The sequence below is a fragment of the Dendrobates tinctorius genome, unplaced genomic scaffold (assembly GCF_039654945.1).
Source record: "Dendrobates tinctorius isolate UK_male_01 unplaced genomic scaffold, ASM3965494v1 ptg000250l, whole genome shotgun sequence".
In the NCBI taxonomy this organism is placed as follows: domain Eukaryota; kingdom Metazoa; phylum Chordata; class Amphibia; order Anura; family Dendrobatidae; genus Dendrobates; species Dendrobates tinctorius.
Genome location: NW_027361917.1, coordinates 46293285 through 46315474, shown reverse-complemented (window position 1 = coordinate 46315474; position 22190 = coordinate 46293285). Strand labels below are relative to the sequence as shown.

Genomic DNA, 22190 nt, shown 5'->3' with positions numbered 1-22190 from the left:
GAGATATTATAACACTAGTTCCTAGCTTTTCTATATGCGGTACCCGTACCCGAGGGGACTACATGCACATTCACAACTAATGTTGTGAGTTTAATGTGAAGCATGATATATGAACCTAAATTGATTGTTCTTTGATGTCTTTTATTTAAAGAGGATTTGTCACCATGTCAAAAGTGGCCAGTTTTTCCTTTTATTTTATTACTACTGCTAACTCGAGTATTCCACTTTTTTTTCCTTTTAACCTGCCATAATGTTCCAGAGATATGGGTGTCACTAATAGGCTGTATAGACTGTATGCCAGACACTTTGCACTACATTTATCTGTGTGCCCTAAGTGAGCCTAGCTCATGTGCATTTATAATACTAGGGAGCCATCCCCTTCATGAATGATAGGTGTGCGAGTGGTTGTTTCATCAGTGCTGCCTCTTCCTTTATCTTGGGGCTGCTGCATACTACGTTGCATCAATATTGTGTCCTGTTGGTAAATACTGCTAATTTTTTTTTTTTTTTTTAAATTCCATGTCCTTCTCATTGCAGAGTTTTTATGTGGGAATAATTTTCTAGGTCTTTATCAAGGAGCGTTGCTCTAAGAGGAATTTAGCAAAGCAGCCTAAAGACATGCAACTTTGGTAAAGACTATAAAAAATAGCATTAAATTAAAAGGCTTATATCTATGGAACCATATGGCGGATTTAAAAAAAAAAATTAAGAGCTCTTACTAATCTGTGTAAAAAATGGACGAGTGCAATCCGATAAAAAAAAAAATCAGATTGCACTTGGACTAATGTTATTCAATGATTCACTGTTCATCTGTGATTTTTTTCTCAGCTCAGATCGGACTGAGAAAAAAAATCGCAGCATGGTGCGAGTGGCCAATGCAAGTCAATGGGTGCGAGAAAAAAAATTACAGGGCACACGGACCATGTATGCGCCAAGTGATTTTTACGCACCCATCTCACAGGAAACCCGAATGCGTGAGAAAGTAGTCTTTTTTGGGTGGGTTCCACATTTTAATAGCCTGTAAAGGCTAAGTAGACAACAGGTGGCTAATATTAATAGCCTGGGAAGCTCTATGTTTATTACCCCCTTCCCTGGCTCTAAACATCAGCAACCAGCTCTCTGCTTTCCCTCAGCTGGTTATTAGAAAACAGTTTTCACACGTACCGGAGACACGTACACACGTAGACCCATTCAAATGAATAGGTCTATGCACATGTGATTGTGTTTCCACAGACCGTGTGTCTGTGGGCAAAACAAGCTGACATGCCCGTTTTTTGCCGCCATCATGGACGTCAAAACGTCTCACACACATGCACATGGAGAACACACGTTGATATCCTCTGTGTTACACAGACAGCCGACGGGGAAGAAGCGCTACTGTAAGTGCTGTTCCCCGGTGGCTGGTCCTGAAGCCGGCTGTCATTCTCCCCTGCTCTGCCAGCGAGCAGAGGAGAATGATGAGTGCTATATTAAAGTCCGAATGATAGTAGGGACTGTTACCCACATCATCTGACACCTTTTGTCGCTAATAACAGTGACAGTAGGTGTGGATGATTGGGGTATTCCACAAACCCCACCTGCTGTCATTCGGACTTTAATAAAACGCTCTTCATTCTACTCTGCTCATCGGCAAATCAAGGGAGAATGAAGACAGCTGGCTTCACCACCAGCCACCGGGGAACAGCGCTTACAGTAGCGCTTTTTCCCTGGTGGCTGTCTGTGTGGTTCTGATGCGACATACGGATGGCACACGTGTGCCACACGTAGTACACACACGGACATCTCCAGTACTGTTTTTTCTGGTACCGGAAATATACGGACTTGTGAAAGAGGCCTAAGATTGTTTTATTAGTTACTAAACTAGCTTGAAATGACAGAGAATTACTGTAGGTAAAAGCTGATGTTAAAAACGCATTGCATATGGATTGCACACACATGTCCTATGGCTGTCATACGAATGCTAGGTGAGAAAAATTGCACTGTACTTGCATGACACTCGCATGGCAATTGTCCGACTTTTCAGGAACAACATTGGACCGATTTTCTAAACGCAGTTGAGTATGAGCCCTAAGACCAAAACCGGTCACTTTTGACCTGGTGAAAGGTCCTCATTAAGTAGCAGGTATAAGGCTTACAATTATTAAGAAACACTGTTCAAATGGATTGCACCAAGTTCCCATATCATTCATAAAATCAAACAGGCACCGTTCCAATGGTGACTGCACTTGCATTACTGGGGTTCACGTGAGTTTGTTATGACATGTGAGCCCAGTGCCCAATCAGCACTGGCATCACTGTCCCCACCTTTGGACGTATAAGTGGTATAGGTGTCAAGAGGTAGTGAGAGCTGCAGCTGGCCGTTCACTTCCTCTTGATCACTAATATGTCTGAAGGAGGAGACCGCGACGCCAGCGTTGATTAGGCACAGAGCTCATGTCTCATAGCATCCTCAAGTGAACTTCGGGAATGCAAGAGTTGACTCCACTGAAAAAGCGCCTGGCACGGAAAGTGAGTAGAAGTGATTTATTTTCATCACTGGGGCAAACATTCAGATCCAGTAGGCGTTGCTCTAGTAGTGGACAACCCCTTTAAAAAAAAGCTGGGGCTATAGAACTTTTTATCCTCCAATCATTATGTTTGTGTCAGTTATCTATTTAATATGCTTTTGTTTCTTATGTAAAACCATTTATTGCTTTCATATATCAAACAGCAGCATTAAAAACATTAGACTTTTGTTGCTGGACAGTGAAATAATGTAATTACTACTAATAAATTCTAGTTATTGCATATGGTACAAATGTAGATACAATTTTCACCTTTTCTAAAAACAATCTGTCCAAAAGCACCATGTGTTTTCCCAGAATTATCTTTCATAGCCTTGAACGTTCCTTTTTCAGCAACTTGCTTCACTTGTTCTTCAGTAATTGGGATTCCTAAGAATTCAGATATCTTCTTCACTGATCCTTCCAGGTCCTAGGAGGACAGTAGATTTGGGTTACTACCAGATAAACCAATCTTATCCTGTTCTCTATTATTTCTTCTGCAGGCACATGATCAGTTGTTAACCCGGTTAATTTACTTTGACCTTTATGCAAACACCAGGCATCATCTCACTGCTTCCTGTCTGTATCATCATTCATTTTCAGCGCTGCAGACGATAACTACCGGTGACTAGAATTGTATCTGTTTTATGTGTAAACAACATGGTCACCGATTCAAAAATGACAAGCCATTAAAGCATATAAGGCTGGTTTTACACTTACTGTGTTTTATCGACCCGTTTTTGTGGCCCCAATGCATTTCTATGGGGCCGCAAAAATTAGTAGGAGGGCCGTACTGCATATGGCCGTGAGGGCCGTATATACAGCTGTGAAAAAATATCTAACTTGCTCGATATTTTTCACGGCTTAAGGACACGGCTGCAATGCATTTCAATGGTACCGCAAAAACAACGTTAAGTTGTTTTTGCAGTACACCGTATTTGTAGATCGCCATATTTTTCCCTATTTGTTATAACAGGGAAAAATGGCGATCCGAGAAGAAAAAGCAAGAGAGGCCTGTAAAAATGAGCAGCAAAAAACCCGGCATGTGTAAAAGTAGCCTTGAATGGAAAACTCCATGATGCGATTTAACTGTTAATCCAATTAAAATATTAATGTGCAGATGGTTAGTAAAGTAAGTTTTAATGTGGTCTGTTGTAGACATATTTTTTTCCAGATTTTACAAGCTTGTATGTAAACTAACATTTGTCCTATATCTGTTTTTTTTTGTTTCACACCATGTCAACAACATTGACAAAAAGGTATCTAAAAGCAAATCTGTTGAAATGACATCATGACGAATGGTGTAACTAGAGTCCGATGGGCCCCAGTGCAAAATTTAGATCTGAATCCAAGGATGCACATCCAGTAGAAGTTTAAAAAAAAAAACACACAAAAATTGAGCTTGATTTAAGTTTGTATTGCAGCACATAAATGCATGTTCACTTTGGCCATAAAGCATATAAAACCTCCAAGAAGCAATATAAACATAAACCCTACTGTAACTAAATAAGTATTCAGTAGAAGTTTGCACTGGCATTGGTGGTCCGTCTACCCGCACGGGCCTGGTCATGGTCGAGACTTCTGCAACCACAACCGTTAAGTCACTGATCATGAGCATTTTGCCGTGGCAGTTTCAAGCATTGTGCATCCTTTTTGTGCCCAGTTAAATATCTACATATTCCCTATGTATGCAATGTAGCAGTTATATGAAACAATCTTAATGTTAACCTGTAGACTCCATATCACAAAAATATATAAATTGTCCTAAAAGTATAGAAAGGGTTCCTTCATAGTCCAATTTTGTGGCATTTTAAAACTCATATAAAGAAAACGCCTACAATAGCATATGTTACCTAAAGGAAAAATACTTATGTCACAGCAGCTCACCTAACTGATACTGATTATTAAGCTCTTTAATGCACAGCCTTAGTAATATCCACATGTACATTACCATAAAAATGGATGTTACCCAGTAGTAACCAACAGCTCATTTAAAAACACAGGACACATACAGACCTTTCATATTTTTTAAAAATAAACGTTATAAAAATTCTCTTAGTCAATTGTGATCAGGCTGACCATTCTGAGAACACTGACTCAAACTAACTGTGTCGCTCTCAGTGGTAACATCATCCTGCTATGACTGAGACAAGTGATGTGCCACATACAGTATACCATAATCGTCCTCCACCTCTTCCCAACACTTGCCAAATGCAAAGAATGCCAATTGTAACTAGCATTCGTTAGCAATACTGCTAGGCCAGCTGGAATCAGCAGTGGTCAGGGGCTGGCTCGAAATTTTTAGCCTGGATATCACTCACAGTGGCCCACAAGTTGTGGTGGCCCGTCTTTAACCTGCTTATCGTTGCATGATGCATTAAAGCAGGAGAGATAACAGGCTTTGAAAATAACTTTGACTAGTACATAGGTATAGGAACAGAAATGACCATAAAGCATAGATAACGGAGCAGAATCAAGTTGACTACATAGAAACAAGAACATAACCAAGGTAACTACATAGATATGTGAACTGATCCAATTTCCTGCATAGATACAGAAACAGAACTGAGATTGCTAAATAGATACAGAAACAGAAACTTGCCTGCTGCATAGATACAGGAGAAGAATCAAGCTTACTTGCAGAAACATAACTATGCTAACCATATACACCTCATTCCAAATTCTTATGCAAATGCTATTTTTCTCTTAAAATTCTCAATAGGGTTGAGGTCAGGGGAGAATGGTGGCCACATCATGATTTTCTTTCCTATTTTACCCGTAGCAGCCAATGAGTTAGAGGTATTCATTGCAGCATGAGATGATGCGCTGTCATGCATGAAGATGATTTAATCTGACCGTAAAATACACACACTTCACTAATTATCTCACTGACATATCAGCAAGGCCAGACGTATGCTGATGAGAGTAACCTTTTCACCGCCGGTCACAGCTGTTGGGTCACACGCTGTCATCTATGTGACAGTGTGGAAACAGCATTGTGACTGGTATTAATGTGTAAGGTTACCGCCAATCAGAGCAGGTGTTTTCTGCGCTGTCACACAAATGACAGCATGGGAACTGCTGAATGCTTGGGCTCCACTTTCATTTGAATGAGGTCTGGGTTTGAGTTCGAATACCTGGAACCAAACTTTTTTATAAAGTTTGTCCGAACCCGATGGACCCGAACATCCATGGGTCAGTCCATCCCTACTCAGTATGATAACCTGAGAAGAATGTAAGCTTAATGCCAAAACTAGAGCAAAAGCTAGACACAAACTGAACCCCTCTATCAGAAATAATGTTTTTAGGAACATTATGCAGTTAAACAACATGGGAGATAAACAAAGTTGTTAAAATTTTAGCCAAAAGCAATTTTGGTAGAGGAACCAAGTGAACCATTTTGCTAAAATTGTCAACCACCACCTACATCACAGTATTAACACAAGAGTTAGGCAAAACATGACAAAATCTATACATAAGTGGGTCCAAGGTCTAAACTGAACCTCATTAGGCAAAAGAAACCCTGCCTGGGCGTGGCAAGAGGCTTTAGACCTGGCACAAATCTTGCACTTATGGACATACTCATCCACATCTTTTCGAGCACTCTGCCATCAAAAGGACCTGGAAACAGCTCTCCAGGTGGCACAGGAACCAGGATGTCCAAGCAACACCATGTCATGTACTTTGTTAAGAAGATCAGTGCTAAGCGAGGGAGGCACAAAAAACTTGCTGGGTTGCAAGCCCACCAATTCCCCATACCATGCCCCCATAATTCTTCACTAAGAATTTTGACTGGATTTTTGTCCTTCAACATCCCTCATAAAAATACTGTATGTGACAAGGCTTCCGCTTTAACATTCTTAGTACCAAGGAGATATTTAACATAAATGAAACCAAAAAAAGAGAGCCCATCAGGCCTGTCTAGTATTCAGGCACTTAGCAGCATTAACAGTAACATTTTTGTGATTAGTAATGACTATGCCTAGCCCCAAACAATGTCTTCATTTCTCGAAAGCTCTCTTAACCACCAAAAGTTCCCAACTGCCTATATCATAGTTTGACTGTTATCTATATGTTGACTTTTGAATTTACGTGGTCAAGAAAACAGACTTTTGCTTGTGTTAGCCTGTAATATTGACTTGTAAGTTGGAATGTGATGTAACATATTGAGCTCTTATCCTTGATGACTAGTGATGTTTACTGATATGCTAATTATGCATTGTCTAGACCAGATAGTTTGTTGACTTTTAAAACAGAGGAGGAAAATACTGTATATGCAAATAGACTAATGTTGTGAATTCGCTTTCTGGCCTACCTCTGGTTACTAGTGAAGGTAGAGGAGTTGGTTATATTGACAGAGGGGGTCTCGAGTTCTCTTTCCGAGCTCCCTCTGGTGGTTACTGGAGGTAATGAGCTGATCTAATTAACAGAGGCCTGCCACCTGATAATGAGGAGGATGACTGGAGAGAGGGAGTTTCTGACTGGATTTAAGACAGCCGACTCCCTCTATCCCTGCTGGTGATTTTTCCTGCCTCTTGAGGCCTTACTTTCCAGCTCAGTCCCTGCAATTGTTCACATTTGATCTGGTTTTGTCTATTTCAGTTTTGTGTGTTCAGCCAGCTCTGGCTGGGGCTGTGCTAAATTTCCATCCTTATGTTACTGCTCGTGCCAGGTTGTGTTTGTCCCTTATTAGATTGGCCTCTTTTTGCTCTGCTTTCAGAATATACCAGAGTGCTGATATAGTGGGCGAAGTCTAGTGACTTCAGTATTTTTCTATCAGATGTGTTGGGCATTTTTTGCAGGTTTTTTGCGTGATTGCAGACAGAGTCTTTCCTTTCCTGTCCTGTCTAGTTAGTGTAGGCCCCATCGTTTGCTCAGTCTATTTTCCTACCTGCGTTTGTGTTTTCATCTTGTTTCACCGACAATATATGTTTGGGGGCTATCTATTCCTTTGGGGTCTGCTCTGGGGCAGTTTAGATTTCCCCTTTCTTGCCTTAGGCTTATTTAGTTCTCCGGCTGAGTTGAGGTGTCTAGGATCATCGTAGGTACGCTCCACGGCTACTGCTAGTTGTGTGGATAGGATCAGGGGTCTGCAATATGCTTAGTTACCAACCTCTCTGGTTTTCTGTGGCATAGCTTGGTCTTGCTTTCCTCCTCGGTGACCCAATCATAACAGACTACATAAATCTATGCAAATAGATAACATAGTCAAACAATGGGACTTGTTTGTCACCATTATCAGTGATGCTGTTTTGAAGGACATTTGTTAAACATAAAAAGAGGTGATATGCCTCTCAGAGGCAGACAGACATTCAATCAACCATACAAATATCTAGGGACTCTACAGGACTGCAGCCAAGACATCATGGCTCACAGTGTTAGGCGTCAGATTCCTGCCCCTGCACAGGAGGAATCTCCAGCCTTGCCTTCTGTGGTCTCCCATTCAGTCACAGCCGCAGAGGAGCCTGCTCAGCAAAGACATGGTTCCCAGCATCTTGCGCAGGCTAGTGCTGTCAGGTTGGTTGCTGCTGCCACCTCTGGGTCAGCTTTGGCAATCCGCACTAGCCAGCAGCGAACAGCTCCAGAGGCCAAGTCCTTTTTGCAGCCTTCTGAGCATGCCTGTGGGACGACCTCTCTTTGGAGGTTGGGGGTCACACACTCAGGTCCTTCTCCAGCTCGGATTGGACCATCAGGAAGGTCCCGGAAGGACGCTGCTATAAAAGGTTCGCATGGCTTCTCGGCCATGCACTAGTATAGTCTGTAGTCTGAAAAATAAGAAAAACAAGTTAGATTATACTCGGCAGGGGCGGGTGCTGTGGGTGTCGCGGTCTGGTCCGTGTCCTCCCATCTTCATACGATGCCGTCCTCCTTCTTACTTCTGCTGCGGCTCTGGCGCAGGCGTACTTTATCTGCCCTGTTGAGGGCAGAGTAAAGAACTTCAGTGCGCAGGCGCCGGGAAAGGTCAAAGAGGTCGGCGCATGCGCACTGCAGTACTTTATCCTGGAATAAAAAAGTAAAAAAAATGTATTGCAAAAATTGCATGAAGGTAGTAATAATAGTAATAATAAGGGTATTTAGTTAACATAATTTTGATCAAAATAATGTAGAAGCCATCCCGCCATGTCACGGCAACCCTTGTGGGACAGTCCTAACTCTTGTATTTAAAACCTTTCCACTTGTCAAGTGACGTAAATGTGAACAAGGACAGAGGGACTGAACCACCAGTAATAGTATAGGCCAGACAGGATGGATTTTCCAACTCAGAAACAGGGCGGTCACACCCTTATATGCACAGAATGCACAATGAAACAAATGAGAAACTGGGTCTGAGCAGAAAAAGTAAATTAATGTGCATGCAAAATGTAATTGCATATGAACACATGACCTTTACACTGAGAAAACCAAAACACAAAACAAATATCCTGGAATAAAAAAGTAAAAAAATGTATTGCAAAAATTGCATGAAGGTAGTAATAATAAGGGTATTTAGTTAACATAATTTTGATCAAAATAATGTAGAAGCCATCCAGCCAAGTCACTTTTTTATTCAAGGATATTTGTTTTGTGTTTTGGTTTTCTCAGTGTAAAGGTCATGTGTTCATATGCAATTACATTTTGCATGCACATTAATTTACTTTTTCTGCTCAGACCCAGTTTCTCATTTGTTTCATTGTGCATTCTGTGCATATAAGGGTGTGACCGCCCTATTTTTTTACTTTTTTATTCCAGGATATTTGTTTTGTGTTTTGGTTTTCTCAGTGTAAAGGTCATGTGTTCATATGCAATTACATTTTGCATGCACATTAATTTACTTTTTCTGCTCAGACCCAGTTTCTCATTTGTTTCATTGTGCATTCTGTGCATATAAGGGTGTGACCGCCCTGTTTCTGAGTTGGAAAATCCATCCTGTCTGGCCTATACTATTACTGGTGGTTCAGTCCCTCTGTCCTTGTTCACATTTACGTCACTTGACAAGTGGAAAGGTTTTAAATACAAGAGTTAGGACTGTCCCACAAGGGTTGCCGTGACGTGGCGGGATGGCTTCTACATTATTTTGATCAAAATTATGTTAACTAAATACCCTTATTATTACTATTATTACTACCTTCATGCAATTTTTGCAATACATTTTTTTACTTTTTTATTCCAGGATATTTGTTTTGTGTTTTGGTTTTCTCAGTGTAAAGGTCATGTGTTCATATGCAATTACATTTTGCATGCACATTAATTTACTTTTTCTGCTCAGACCCAGTTTCTCATTTGTTTCATTGTGCATTCTGTGCATATAAGGGTGTGACCGCCCTGTTTCTGAGTTGGAAAATCCATCCTGTCTGGCCTATACTATTACTGGTGGTTCAGTCCCTCTGTCCTTGTTCACATTTACGTCACTTGACAAGTGGAAAGGTTTTAAATACAAGAGTTAGGACTGTCCCACAAGGGTTGCCGTGACATGGCGGGATGGCTTCTACATTATTTTGATCAAAATTATGTTAACTAAATACCCTTATTATTACTATTATTACTACCTTCATGCAATTTTTGCAATACATTTTTTTACTTTTTTATTCCAGGATATTTGTTTTGTGTTTTGGTTTTCTCAGTGTAAAGGTCATGTGTTCATATGCAATTACATTTTGCATGCACATTAATTTACTTTTTCTGCTCAGACCCAGTTTCTCATTTGTTTCATTGTGCATTCTGTGCATATAAGGGTGTGACCGCCCTGTTTCTGAGTTGGAAAATCAATCCTGTCTAGCCTATACTATTACTGGTGGTTCAGTCCCTCTGTCCTTGTTCACATTTACATCACTTGACAAGTGGAAAGGTTTTAAATACAAGAGTTAGGACTGTCCCACAAGGGTTGCCGTGACGTGGCGGGATGGCTTCTACATTATTTTGATCAAAATTATGTTAACTAAATACCCTTATTATTACTATTATTACTACCTTCATGCAATTTTTGCAATACATTTTTTTACTTTTTTATTCCAGGATATTTGTTTTGTGTTTTGGTTTTCTCAGTGTAAAGGTCATGTGTTCATATGCAATTACATTTTGCATGCACATTAATTTACTTTTTCTGCTCAGACCCAGTTTCTTACTGCAGTACTTTACTCTGCCCTCAACAGGGCAGATAACGTATGCCACAACAGAAGTAAGAAGGAGGATGGCATCGTATGAAGATTGGAGGCACCGGACCACGACACCCATCGGACCGGACCGGACCCCCGGGTGAGTATAATCTAACTTGTTTTTCTTATCTTTCAGGTTACATTGGGGGGCTTATCTACAGCATTACAGAATGCTGTAGATAAGCCACTGATCGCGGTGCCTGCAGCTGATAGGGCTAAAATGGGATGACAGACTCCCTGTCATGTCTTTTACACAATAAAAACAATTTTACAGAAAAAATAATTATTTTTGCATCACTGTATTCTGAAACCTATAGTTTTTTAAAATTTTTCCACTGATGGAGCTGTATGGTTGCTAGTTTTTACGGGACAAGATGGTATTTTCGCCTACACCATTTTTATTTTTACATTCAATTTTTTTATTAAACTTGAATCCACTATTTGTTCAGTGGTATGATGAAAAAGCATAGTTTTTTCCCTCATTTTTTTTTTTTTTTTTTTTTTTACGGTGTTCACTGAAGAGGTTAAAGATTGTGACCGCTTTATAGATCGGTCCTTTCTGGACACGGCGATACCAAATATGTGTACTTTTTGATCATTTTTGTTTTTACATGAAAAATACATATTTTAGGGTATAATTTTTCTTATTTTGTAATTTTTTTTAACTTTTTTATATTTTTTTTAAATTAGTCACTATGGAACTTTAACTTTTATCAGTCTGATCGCTTGTTTAATGTATTGCAATACACCAGCGTTGCAATGCTTCATACCTGTCAGTTTTGTACTGACAGAAGCCTCTTAGACCATGCTTTGAGCATAGTCTAACAGGTTTTATGTAGCTTTGTGATTCGTATATCATCATGATGACACTGGGTCACCATGACAACAATCCGGCCCTCATGATGACGCCAATCAGATGGGAGAGGGAGCCCCCTCCCTCTCCCAGCCTCTTAACTTTTGCTGTAGATATTGATTGCAGCCTTTAGGGGGTTAAACAGCCAGGAGCAGTGTGGGGACCACTCCTGGCTGTAGGATACGGGTGTTAGCTGTCATGTTAGCTGAACATACAGCGGCGATCACGCGGTCACAGCTTTTGTGCCGCGCATTATACCATGATGTACCTATACATCATTGGTCGGGAACTCCTTCCCTTTCATTATATATGGGTATGTCAAATGTTGTAAAGGGGTTAAATACATAAACAGCAGCAATTGAGGCGAGGCTGTTCGCTGCTGATACAGGCAGATGACGGTTAAATATCATAACCAGAATTTGAATAGTATTGATTTATTTTACTCATTTATACAGCGCCATTAATTCCACAACACTTTACAGACATTATTGGCACTTTCCCCCACATGGGGCTCACAATCTAAATTCCCTATCAGTATGTCTTTGAAATGTGGGAGGAAACCCACACAAACACGGGGCGAACATACAAACTCCTTGCAGATGTTTGAACCCATGACCCCAGCGCTGCAAGGCTGCAGTGCTAAACATTGAGCCACCGTGGTGGCGCACGCTCAGCTCCTGTCCCGCTCCATATAAGCATAACCTCATGGTAGTTACGTCAAGGTGCATGAAGGGTTTAAATTTCACTTATCTGTTCCTAAACATGGAAAAACAAATGGAATTCCCTAACACAGATGTGAATCAGCGATTTTACATTTAGTAAATATACCCTAAACATACACATTTTTTTCATATACACCACAATTCTCTATTGCATACATGTACATCCTACAAACAGACATATAATTCAATGTACAATTCCAGATACACAGATATGTTCTGTGAGGTAGCGCTGTCATTCAAGTAGGGGATCACTCGATCAGCAGCCACAAAATCAGATCCGGCACAGGTTTTCCATAAACCAGTATAGTCCATGCGGTTTATTTAGCAGCATAAACCCACAGAAGCAACATAAACTTCATATAACAGCATAGCGTCCATGACAGAGTTCAGCTCTGTAATCCCTGTGGTCACACAGGTTATATATGCGCAGACTTTCTAGCCTCGGTTATCTCACCCACGTCAGGGTCACTCATGGTTCCTTTAGCATACTGCAGACGTCCATTCCCTTAGGGAACTCCCAGGCACGTGCAGCCATTAACACAGCGTTCACTTGCTGTCAGAAGGCAGCCCCATCTCACTCAGACGGGACCTTCCACACTGGACCAACCAGGTCGCAGCATTCACCCCATGTGACCTACCCTGGCCACCTTATATGGTCAGTAGCCACGCCCACCGGGTCACATGTCTATGACCTCATCACAGGTCCTTCACACACACACACACATATACACGTTACAATAGCGTTAATAAACACACCCCCTGGGTGGGTTTGCAGGTAACTAGTCCCTGACACATTGAACCAGCACCTCCGCAGTATCCCTGCTGATTAACACACACATAAATCTCCATCTCAATACCACCCACCTTGAGATACATAACGGTCATTCAGTATCTTGCCATTCATCCACTCTCCTGGGACATCCATACAGCGCCCCCTAGTGTACACAGTGGTTACTACACCACAGTACACATACAAGTACACATTCGCAGACACGTATATACCCAAAACATATGTACAGGTGCTTCTCACAAAATTAGAATATCATCAAAATGTTAATTTATTTCAGTTCTTCAGCACAAAAAATGGGAAACTCATTTATTATTATTTGATAGCAGCCTTCAGTTAGTCTGCATTGTTGGGTCTGGTGTCTCTCATCTTCCTCTTCTCTATGGGGTTAAGGTCAGGTGAGTTTGCTGGCCAATCAAACACAGAGATACTGTTGTTTTTAAACCAGGTATTGATACTTTTGGCAGTGTGGACAGATGCCAAGTCTTGCTAGAGAATTAAATTTCCATCTCTAAAAAGCTTTTCAGCAGAGGGGAGCATTTCATTCCTAGTAGGCGGCTGCCCTGACTTTGGTCTTGATAAAACACAGAGGACCTACACGAGCAGATGACATGGTTCCGCAAAACATCACTGATTGTGGATACTTCACACTAGACCTCAATCAGCTTGGATTGTGTGCCTCTGCACTCTTCCTTTCATGTGAAATCAACACCTTGAGCCACTGAGCAACAGTCCAGTTCTTTTTGCCCTTGGCCCAGGTAAGACGCTTCTGGCATTGTCTATTGGTCATGAGTGTGTCTCCTCCACTGCAATACATTCTAATGGTACAACTCCACATTTTTGCTAGCTGTCTCATTTGTTGTGTTATCCGCTGCAATATATTCTAGTGTTACAACTCCACATTTCTGCTAGCTGTCTCATCCGCTGTAATATATTCTAATGGTCCAACTCTACTTTTCCATTGCCTCACCTGCTGCAATAGATTTTAATGAACTCTGCTTACTGAATATTTGCTATAATTCATCTGTTGCATTGTACTCATTACTCACAGCTGTATATCCATGCTTGGGGGTCACTGAGATGTTATGTTGGGATAGGTGTTATAACATAGAGATGGAGCCAGGACTTGTGTCTTTGATCATCTATCCACACTTGGGTGTGTAGTGCAGCTGTTGCTAATTTATCAGAAACCAGCTCCCACAATCCCTCGCTCCAGACCCTGTAGTGTAGCCTATAAATTTAGAAGCATTATAAGGGGTGCACGCAGTGTGGGGCTGCACACCACCTTGCAGCAAAGCATCACAAAAGCAAAGCATCAAGAAAAAGCAGTTAATCCTTGGCAGTTAAGGCAGGAGTCAGGTAACCCACACTTTGCTCTCCCTTTTAACCATGTGCTTTATTTCTATCCTCCTGTGTTCCCTTGACATCCACATTCACCACCCCATCACCACTCATACACATCAGCCCCTCTATACTTCCCTCTCCCATGTACAGCTCCCATGTACTTCTCACCTTTCTGAAAAACGTCAGCCCATCTTGCCCAAACACATCACACAAAAAAACTTCTCACAATTCCAAAAACTACTTGCTCTTTATCTTCCTACTCCTACTGATTTCAGGGGACATCTCCCCCAACCCTGGTCCACCATCCCCCAACCTCAACACCTACCCTACCTCACATCGAAACCTTAGGAACCTATTTAATATTTGTTGCACTCCTTCATCTCCTTCTTTTAACTGTACCCTCTGGAATTCACGGTCTGTATGTAACAAACTTCCTTTCCTGCACAACTATTGAAAGACCAACTCTCTTAATCTGTTGGCCCTCACTGAAACCTGGATTCAGGATTCTGACACTGTCTCCCCTGCTGCCATTTCCCATGGTGGCTTACAATTCTTCCATTCCCCGAGACCCACAAACAGACCTGGTGGTGGAGTCGGCATACTCCTGTCCCCACAATGCACCTTCCAGGTCATCCCCCGGATCCATCACTCTCAGTCCTTTCTTTTAAGGTCCACGCCATCAGACTCTTCTGTCCCCTCTCCCTCAGAGTAGTTCTCATAGATCGGCCCCCAGGCTCACCCACCCAATTCCTTGACCATTTCTCAGCCTGGCTGCCGCACTTCTTGGCCTCAGAACTACCAACCCTTATCCTGGAAGACTTCAACATCCCAATTAACAGCCCCAGTTCCACATCTGCAACCCAGCTTCTATCACTAATCACTTCTCTCAGTCTCTCACAGCTCTCAACCTCTGAGACACACAAGGACGGTAACACTCTTGACCTGGTCTTTGTCCGGCTCTGTTCGATCTCCTACCTAGATAGCTCACTGCTTCCTCTCTCTTATCACAACATTCTCTCCTTCACACTCATAATTCCTCGCCCACCCCAGCACATGCCTACCTACCACACTTTCAGAAATCTACATGCCATTAACCCTCATACACTTTCAGACTCCCTACAATCATCATTGTCCCCAGTCTCCTCTTTTTCCTGTCCTGATCTGGCTGTACACCACTACAATGACACTCTCAGAAGCACCCTTGACCAAGTAGTGCCCCTCACCCTCAGAACTTCCAAGCACAGAGTAAAACAGCCCTGGCTCACATCGCAAACTCGATTTCTCCAGTGATGCTCTAGGAGTGCTGAACGCTTATGGAGGAAAACTCGCAAACCAGAAGACTTCACTCACTTCAAATTTATGTTAAGAACTTATAACTCTGCCCTCCACTTTTCCAAACAGACATGCTATGCCACCCTGATCTCCTCATTATTCAACAACGCCAAGAAACTTTTTGACACTTTTCACTGCCTCTTCAGGCCAACAGCACAAGCCCCTATCACAGACATTTGTGCTGATCACCTGGCCTCCCACTTTATAGAGAAAATAGATAGTATCTGTCAGGAAATCCTCTCTCAGCCACCAAGTGCAGTGACTCCCATCCCTCCCTGCATTTCCTCTGGCTCACTCTCCACATTTGATCCCATCACAGAAGAAGAAGTCTCCAGGCTACTCTCTTCTTCTCGTCCGACTACATGCACTACTGACCCCATTCCCTCACATCTACAGTCTCTCTCTGCAGCCTCTCTCTCCAGTCATCACAACTCACCTAACTACAATCTTAATCTCTCACTCTCCTCTGGCATTTTCCCATCCTCCTTCAAACACTCTATCAATACTCCATTATTAAAGAAACCCGCCCTTGACTCATCCTGCACAAACAACTACAGACCAGTCTCCAATCTCTAAACTAATTAGCAAAGCCACTAAAGAAGACTCCAAGTCTCCAAAAATTCAAATTACACAGCAGACAAAAAGGCAGCAGCACTTACCTGCCCAGTGTCACGTGGACCCGTCCTGTGTGACGCGACCAGCAGGCCGGTAACTAGAACAACAGGACGCAGCACGTGATACTGTCCTGTGTGACACGGCTCGCAGGCCGGTATCTAAAACAACAAGACAAAGCGAAGGGAAACAGTTACAACGGTGGGCCCTGCGATAGGGAAAGGGGACATGGAGACCTCCTGCACTCTCCTGAGTCAGTGTCTCTAACGCTCCTAACGTTCCCTATGCCGGTTCCGCACCGGGCGCCGATCAGGAACCTGTCACCCTAGCACACCCTACACCTATCCCTTACTAGGGAGCTGGGTGGCGCAGGCACTGGCCCCACAGCTGTACTAATACACACTAAGGGAAAAACACAAACAGGGAAACACCACTTAGCTTTACTCTGTTGCACTTGCTCCTGGCAACAGAGTTCACCACCAGCATGCAGCTCTCCTCCTGAATCGCTGCCACCAAGCTCTGTCAGAGCTACAAGGAAATCCCCTATGACTCCTTTCACACCAGGCTAAGACAGTGCTGCAAGGAACGCACTCCAGCTCCTTCCTCCACCAAGGATGGTTGAAATGAACACTATCACCAACACTGATTACAACACCTGTGACTCTTTTATAGCAGAGCCAGCAATCACACCTGCATTATAATCATGTGCACTTAACTAAAGAAACTAGAGTGTAATGACGCTCACCACCACTGGGGGCAAACTTAGAACAAATGACACCACAGTGCAATAATCCTAATGGCCACCGGGGCAAAAACTAACCTTAAGCACAGCTTAGGAAAAAGAAAGGTTACCTGTGCTTTTTATATGTCATGAGCCAACATGGATCATGACACCCAGATCTTAGAACAAAATGCACTATAGGGTTCAGCCAGCGCATAAAGCAAGATGTTAGCAACACAGGTGCAAAATACCAGAATAACAGCCACTCTCCACCTCCCATTCCTGGAGGGGGTGACTGCCTAGTGTGCAAATGCACAATAAAGGCCCGCATAGGGTGTTGTTCACACAAAGGTACTGCATAGTGTCTGGTTTACCGCCTATTGGTCATGCCCCTACTTTTCGATTAGGCGGGCTGTGTGAACACCCCTCATGCGAGACAAGATGTGTTTGGGCTTGGCTGCACCCCGAAAAATATAGTGCAAAAAAAACACAAAAATAGTGAGGTATTAGCTGATATTTTGGCCAAAATACGTGAGCTCGTAACCCGCGCCAAGGGCCCCCACGCTTACGAGTCCCTACACGAAACTAATTAGCAAAGCCACTAAAGAAGACTCAGTCTCCAAAAATTCAATTTAAACAGTAGACAAAAGTGGCTGTTATTCTGGTATTTTGCACCTGTGTTGCTAACATCTTGCTTTATGGACTGACTGCACCCCGTAGTGCATTTTGTTCTAAGATCTGGGCAGGTAAGTGTTGCTACCTTTTTGTCTGCTGTTTAAATCAGTGTCCAATCTTCCCTTCATCTCTAAACTCTTGGAGCGCCTTGTCTACTTCCACCTTATCCGTTACCTCTCCACTCATTCCCTCCTAGACCCTTCACAGTCCAGCTTCCGCCCCTACATTCGACAGAATCTGCACTCAAAGTGACCAATGACCTTCTGACAGCAAAATGTAATGGTGACCACTCTCTGCTCATTCTCCTCGACCTTTCTGCAGCTTTCGACACTATTAACCACCGTATTCTACTCTCTAGGCTCCAGTCACTAGGCATTAAGGACACTGCCATCTCCTGGTTCTTTTCCTATCTTTTTTTTTTTTTATAAACTGTCTTTATTGAACAATAGACAAAGAGTACAAAAGTTGTACAAGAACATCAGAAAAGATCTGACAGATTTTCACCGTACTTTGAGCACTAGACAGTGTATTATAACTATAACCAACTTCCCCACCCCCACCCGGGCACACATCCATATCTTCATAAAGTGACATCAATCAAGCCTAACAGGAGTTCTGCTTTCAATTTACTCTCTCATGTACCAGTCTGTAAATTGGAAGCAACCATGAATCGCCTGGCGTATCGACAATGTCTGGGTATTAATAAAAGAAGACCAAGTAAGGAAAAAACATTTAGTGTATTTCTATTTATTCAAAATGGATTTTATCCAGTCCATCTTAAGAAGATAGGTTACCTTCTTAGTAAATGAAAACTGAAAGAGGGAGTATTACCCTGTGCCCATAGATGTAAAATACTTTTGTGGGTAGCAGACGCCCAAGCAAATAAAATACGTTTCTGCTGAACAGAAAGCCTCACCAACTGATCTTGTGGAAGAATATTGAATATGGCCCACTCCGGAGAAAGAGAGTAGATACACCAAAGGTATTAGTGAGATGTTCCGAGAGTGTATCCCAAATCTCCCATATTTTTGGACAGTCCCATAAACAATGAAAAATATCCGCAGGAGAATGTAAGCATTTAGGGCAGGGAAAATAACCTGAGGGGTACATTTTAGATTTAATCTCTGGGGAGATATATGCTCTTTGGAATATCATGAGAGTCATGATCGTGCAGCCATCATACAGTAACACAGAGTTAATACGTAATGTGGCTTTCAAGAGGTCTTTTACCTGACAGTCGGTTAGTTGAGATACCCATCTCCCTGGGCCCGGTGAAGAGTCTGACCACTGTATGGAAGGTTTTATTGGTTTGTATAGAAGACTCAAAGAATAATTCCCCATGTGAGCTTTGATGGAGATTAAGTTTAGAGGGTGTGCTCTAAAATAATCCGGTATATCCCGCAGTATCGAACCCACATAATGGCTAATTTGGGTGATAGTAAAATTATCTCCTCCCAGGATTGGGTATTTAAAGACAGTGAGAGGACATTGGTTTGTTTTGACATGTTAGCAGACAATCAGTCGACAACCATTATTCCCAAGCACACGATAGATGGTAGGTGGCCTGCCCTGTAGAAAAGAGGGGTTGCCTCGAAACGGAATAAACACTGAGATATGGGGGTCCAGTCCACTAATTTGTCTATCATGACGCCATCCCAAAATTACTGACCATAGTAGGGGGTTATCCGTAATTTCCATTGGGACCTCAGCTTGACATAGGCGAAGCAGAGCAGGAAGACTAAAAGGTCTACACATCGCCTCATCTATTGGGGTATTTGTAAAGCGGGCAAAGGCATAGATCCAGTCCAAGAAATGACAGAAGACAGCCGCAATACCATATAGGCGTATATTAGGGAGATTAAGGCTACCTAAGGATTTAAATTGTTGCAACTTAAAAATACTAATTCTATAGCCCACCTTGAGCCCCAAATAAATTGACGGAAGATTTTTGTCAAAAGCCTATCATCGGCTTTAGATAATAGAACCGGCAGTGTCGGTAAGGGAAAGTTTTTTGGGGAAAGAAATCATTTTAATCAGGAGGGCCCTGCCTGCAAAAGAAAATTTAAGAGAATTCCAGGATTGTATTTCCTGTATAACCACAGAAATGAGGGGTCGAACATACAATTTATAAATGTCATGGGGGTTTGAGGGCAAACATACCCCAAGATAACGCAAGGAATCTCTCCTCCACTGAAAGGGGAAAGGGAACGACCTCCATTTCTGAGCAGCTTTGAAGATAGCCAAAGCATGAGATTTGTCATAATTTATGCGAAATCCCGAAACTGCTCCAAACTCATTAAAGGCATCCATTATAGAAGGAATGGATTCCTTAGGATTGGCTATCATGAGCAAAATATCATCAGCAAATGCCAATGTTTTAAGCGTGTGGTGGCCGATCCCAATACCCCGAAAGGAAGGGATCATCTACAGGTATCTTAGTAAAGGATCCAGGGCAATATTAAATAAACAGAGGTGACAGGGGACATCCCTGCCTCGTAAACCTGAAGATTGAAAAAGAGGTTGATAGAATACCATTAATCCAAATTGAAGATTGGAGGTTGGTGTAGATTGTCCTTACAAAGTTAAAGAAGGTAAAGCCAAACAATCTATACTTAAGGGGTCGAATGAGGTGAAACCAGAACACTCGATCAAAAGCTTTATCAGCATCAAGGCTGACCAGTATATGCTGCTTGCTGCTTGGCAACTATGTGTAATGGCAGCCAATGCTGTCCTGATATTATAAGTGATAGACCTACCATGGACAAAACCTGTTTGTGATGGGGTGAGGTTACCAGGAAGAATGGACTGAAGTCTATTAGCCATGATTTTAGTAAGCAATTTAAAATCAACGTTTAGAAGGGAGATTGGGCAGTACGAGACAGGAAGAAGCGGGTCCTTGCCTGGCTTTAGCAGCAAAGATAAACAAGCCTCATTGAATCGATCATGCATATAACATGAGTCAATAATATGATTAAAAAGAGAAGTTAGATGGGTAATAAGTAAAGGTTGTAAAATTTTATAAAATTCCACTGAGAACCCATCCGGGCCGGGTGCTTTAAGTATTTTTGAAGACTTGATAACTGATCCCACCTCCCCAGGAGAAATTGGCTGATTTAAAGCTTCCCTTTGGGAAACGGAAAGTTTTAGCAGATCAACCCTATGTAAACATTTGTATCTATCCTCTTGGGAGTCTAGGGATGGGTCATAAAGATCTGCGTAAAAATATCTAAAAAACGCACAGATAAGGCTAGTTTCACACTTGCTTTTTTTTGCAGCGCGTTTTTCCCGCAAAAAAACGCATTGAAAAAACGCATACAACTGCTGCGTTTTTTTCAAGCATTTTTATGAGCATGCATGAAAAAAAGCAGCGTTTTTATGCGTTTGTATGCGTTTTTAGTGCGTTTTTACCGCGTTTGCGTTTTTTCCAAACATTAGGTGGCCCCTCACACTAACCCAAACCATGACTTTACTAACCCTAACCCTAACCCTGACCCTAACCCTAACCCTAACCCTAAACCCCCTTAACTAACCCTAACTCTAACCCAAACCCCTAAATTCCATTGTCTAAACTAATGGTAAAAAAAAACGCATGTGCAAAAAAACGCATACATAAGCATGCCAATGCGCACATATGCTCACCATAGACTTATAATGGGTGTCTTGCTGTAAAAAAACGCATTGCGCGCGCATGCGTTTTTTTGAGGCAAGTCGGACGCCCAAAAAATGCAACAGGTTGCATTTTGTGCGCCCGAGCGCATACCGCAAAAAAACGCATGCGTGGAAAAACGCGTACAAACACATGTGTATGCGCACATAAGCGCATCCCATGCAAAGTATAGGAAAAAAAAACGCATGCGCTATTTAGCGCTAAAATACCGCGAAAAAAACCGCAAATGTGAAACCAGCCTTAGAGTTGGGTCATGAGTAATAGAGCCATCTGGTAATGTAATATTAGAGACTCTAGTGGCCGCTTTGAATGGCTTTGTTAGGGACGCCAAAAAACAGCCCAGTTTATTACCCCACTGAAAGTATCAGTTGCGTTGGTGAGCTAACTGATTGTGTGCCTGTTCATGCAATAGGGTGTTCAAGTTTTGTTTAGCCTCTCTGAAGGAGGGTGTATTATGTAACTTAAAATCCCTATATGCCGGCGTAAGCTGGTACAAGAGAGGCCGCAAGGAGAACAACAATTTCTTTTTTTTGAGACACAAAGGATATAACATGTCCTCTAAGCACAACCTTAGCAGTGGCCCAAAATAGGTTGATATCGTCGAAGTGTTCTAAGTTATCCTCCGTGAAAGTCTCCCCCCAACCAGTTATATAGCATTTGAAGAAATGCCAACGAAGAGAAACAGTTTTACTAGTGGGGAGTTCCAACATAAGTAAAACCAGAGAATGGTCTGAAGTAACCGATGGGAATATATCAACTGTTTTTAAGAAGGGAAGAAGGGAGACAGAGGTTAACCAGTAAT

At 42.2% G+C, this 22190-nt stretch overlaps 1 protein-coding gene across 1 annotated transcript in view; it reads right to left on the bottom strand.

Moving 5' to 3' along the window:
• The window catches only part of LOC141063552 (sulfotransferase 6B1-like), a 64344-nt gene that overhangs the window by 623 nt on the left and 41531 nt on the right, over positions 1-22190 (bottom strand). The window contains exon 6 of the mRNA XM_073557667.1: positions 2817-2973. Within this exon, the coding sequence (XP_073413768.1) occupies positions 2817-2973 (157 nt within the window). The remainder of the gene's footprint in view (positions 1-2816; positions 2974-22190) is intronic.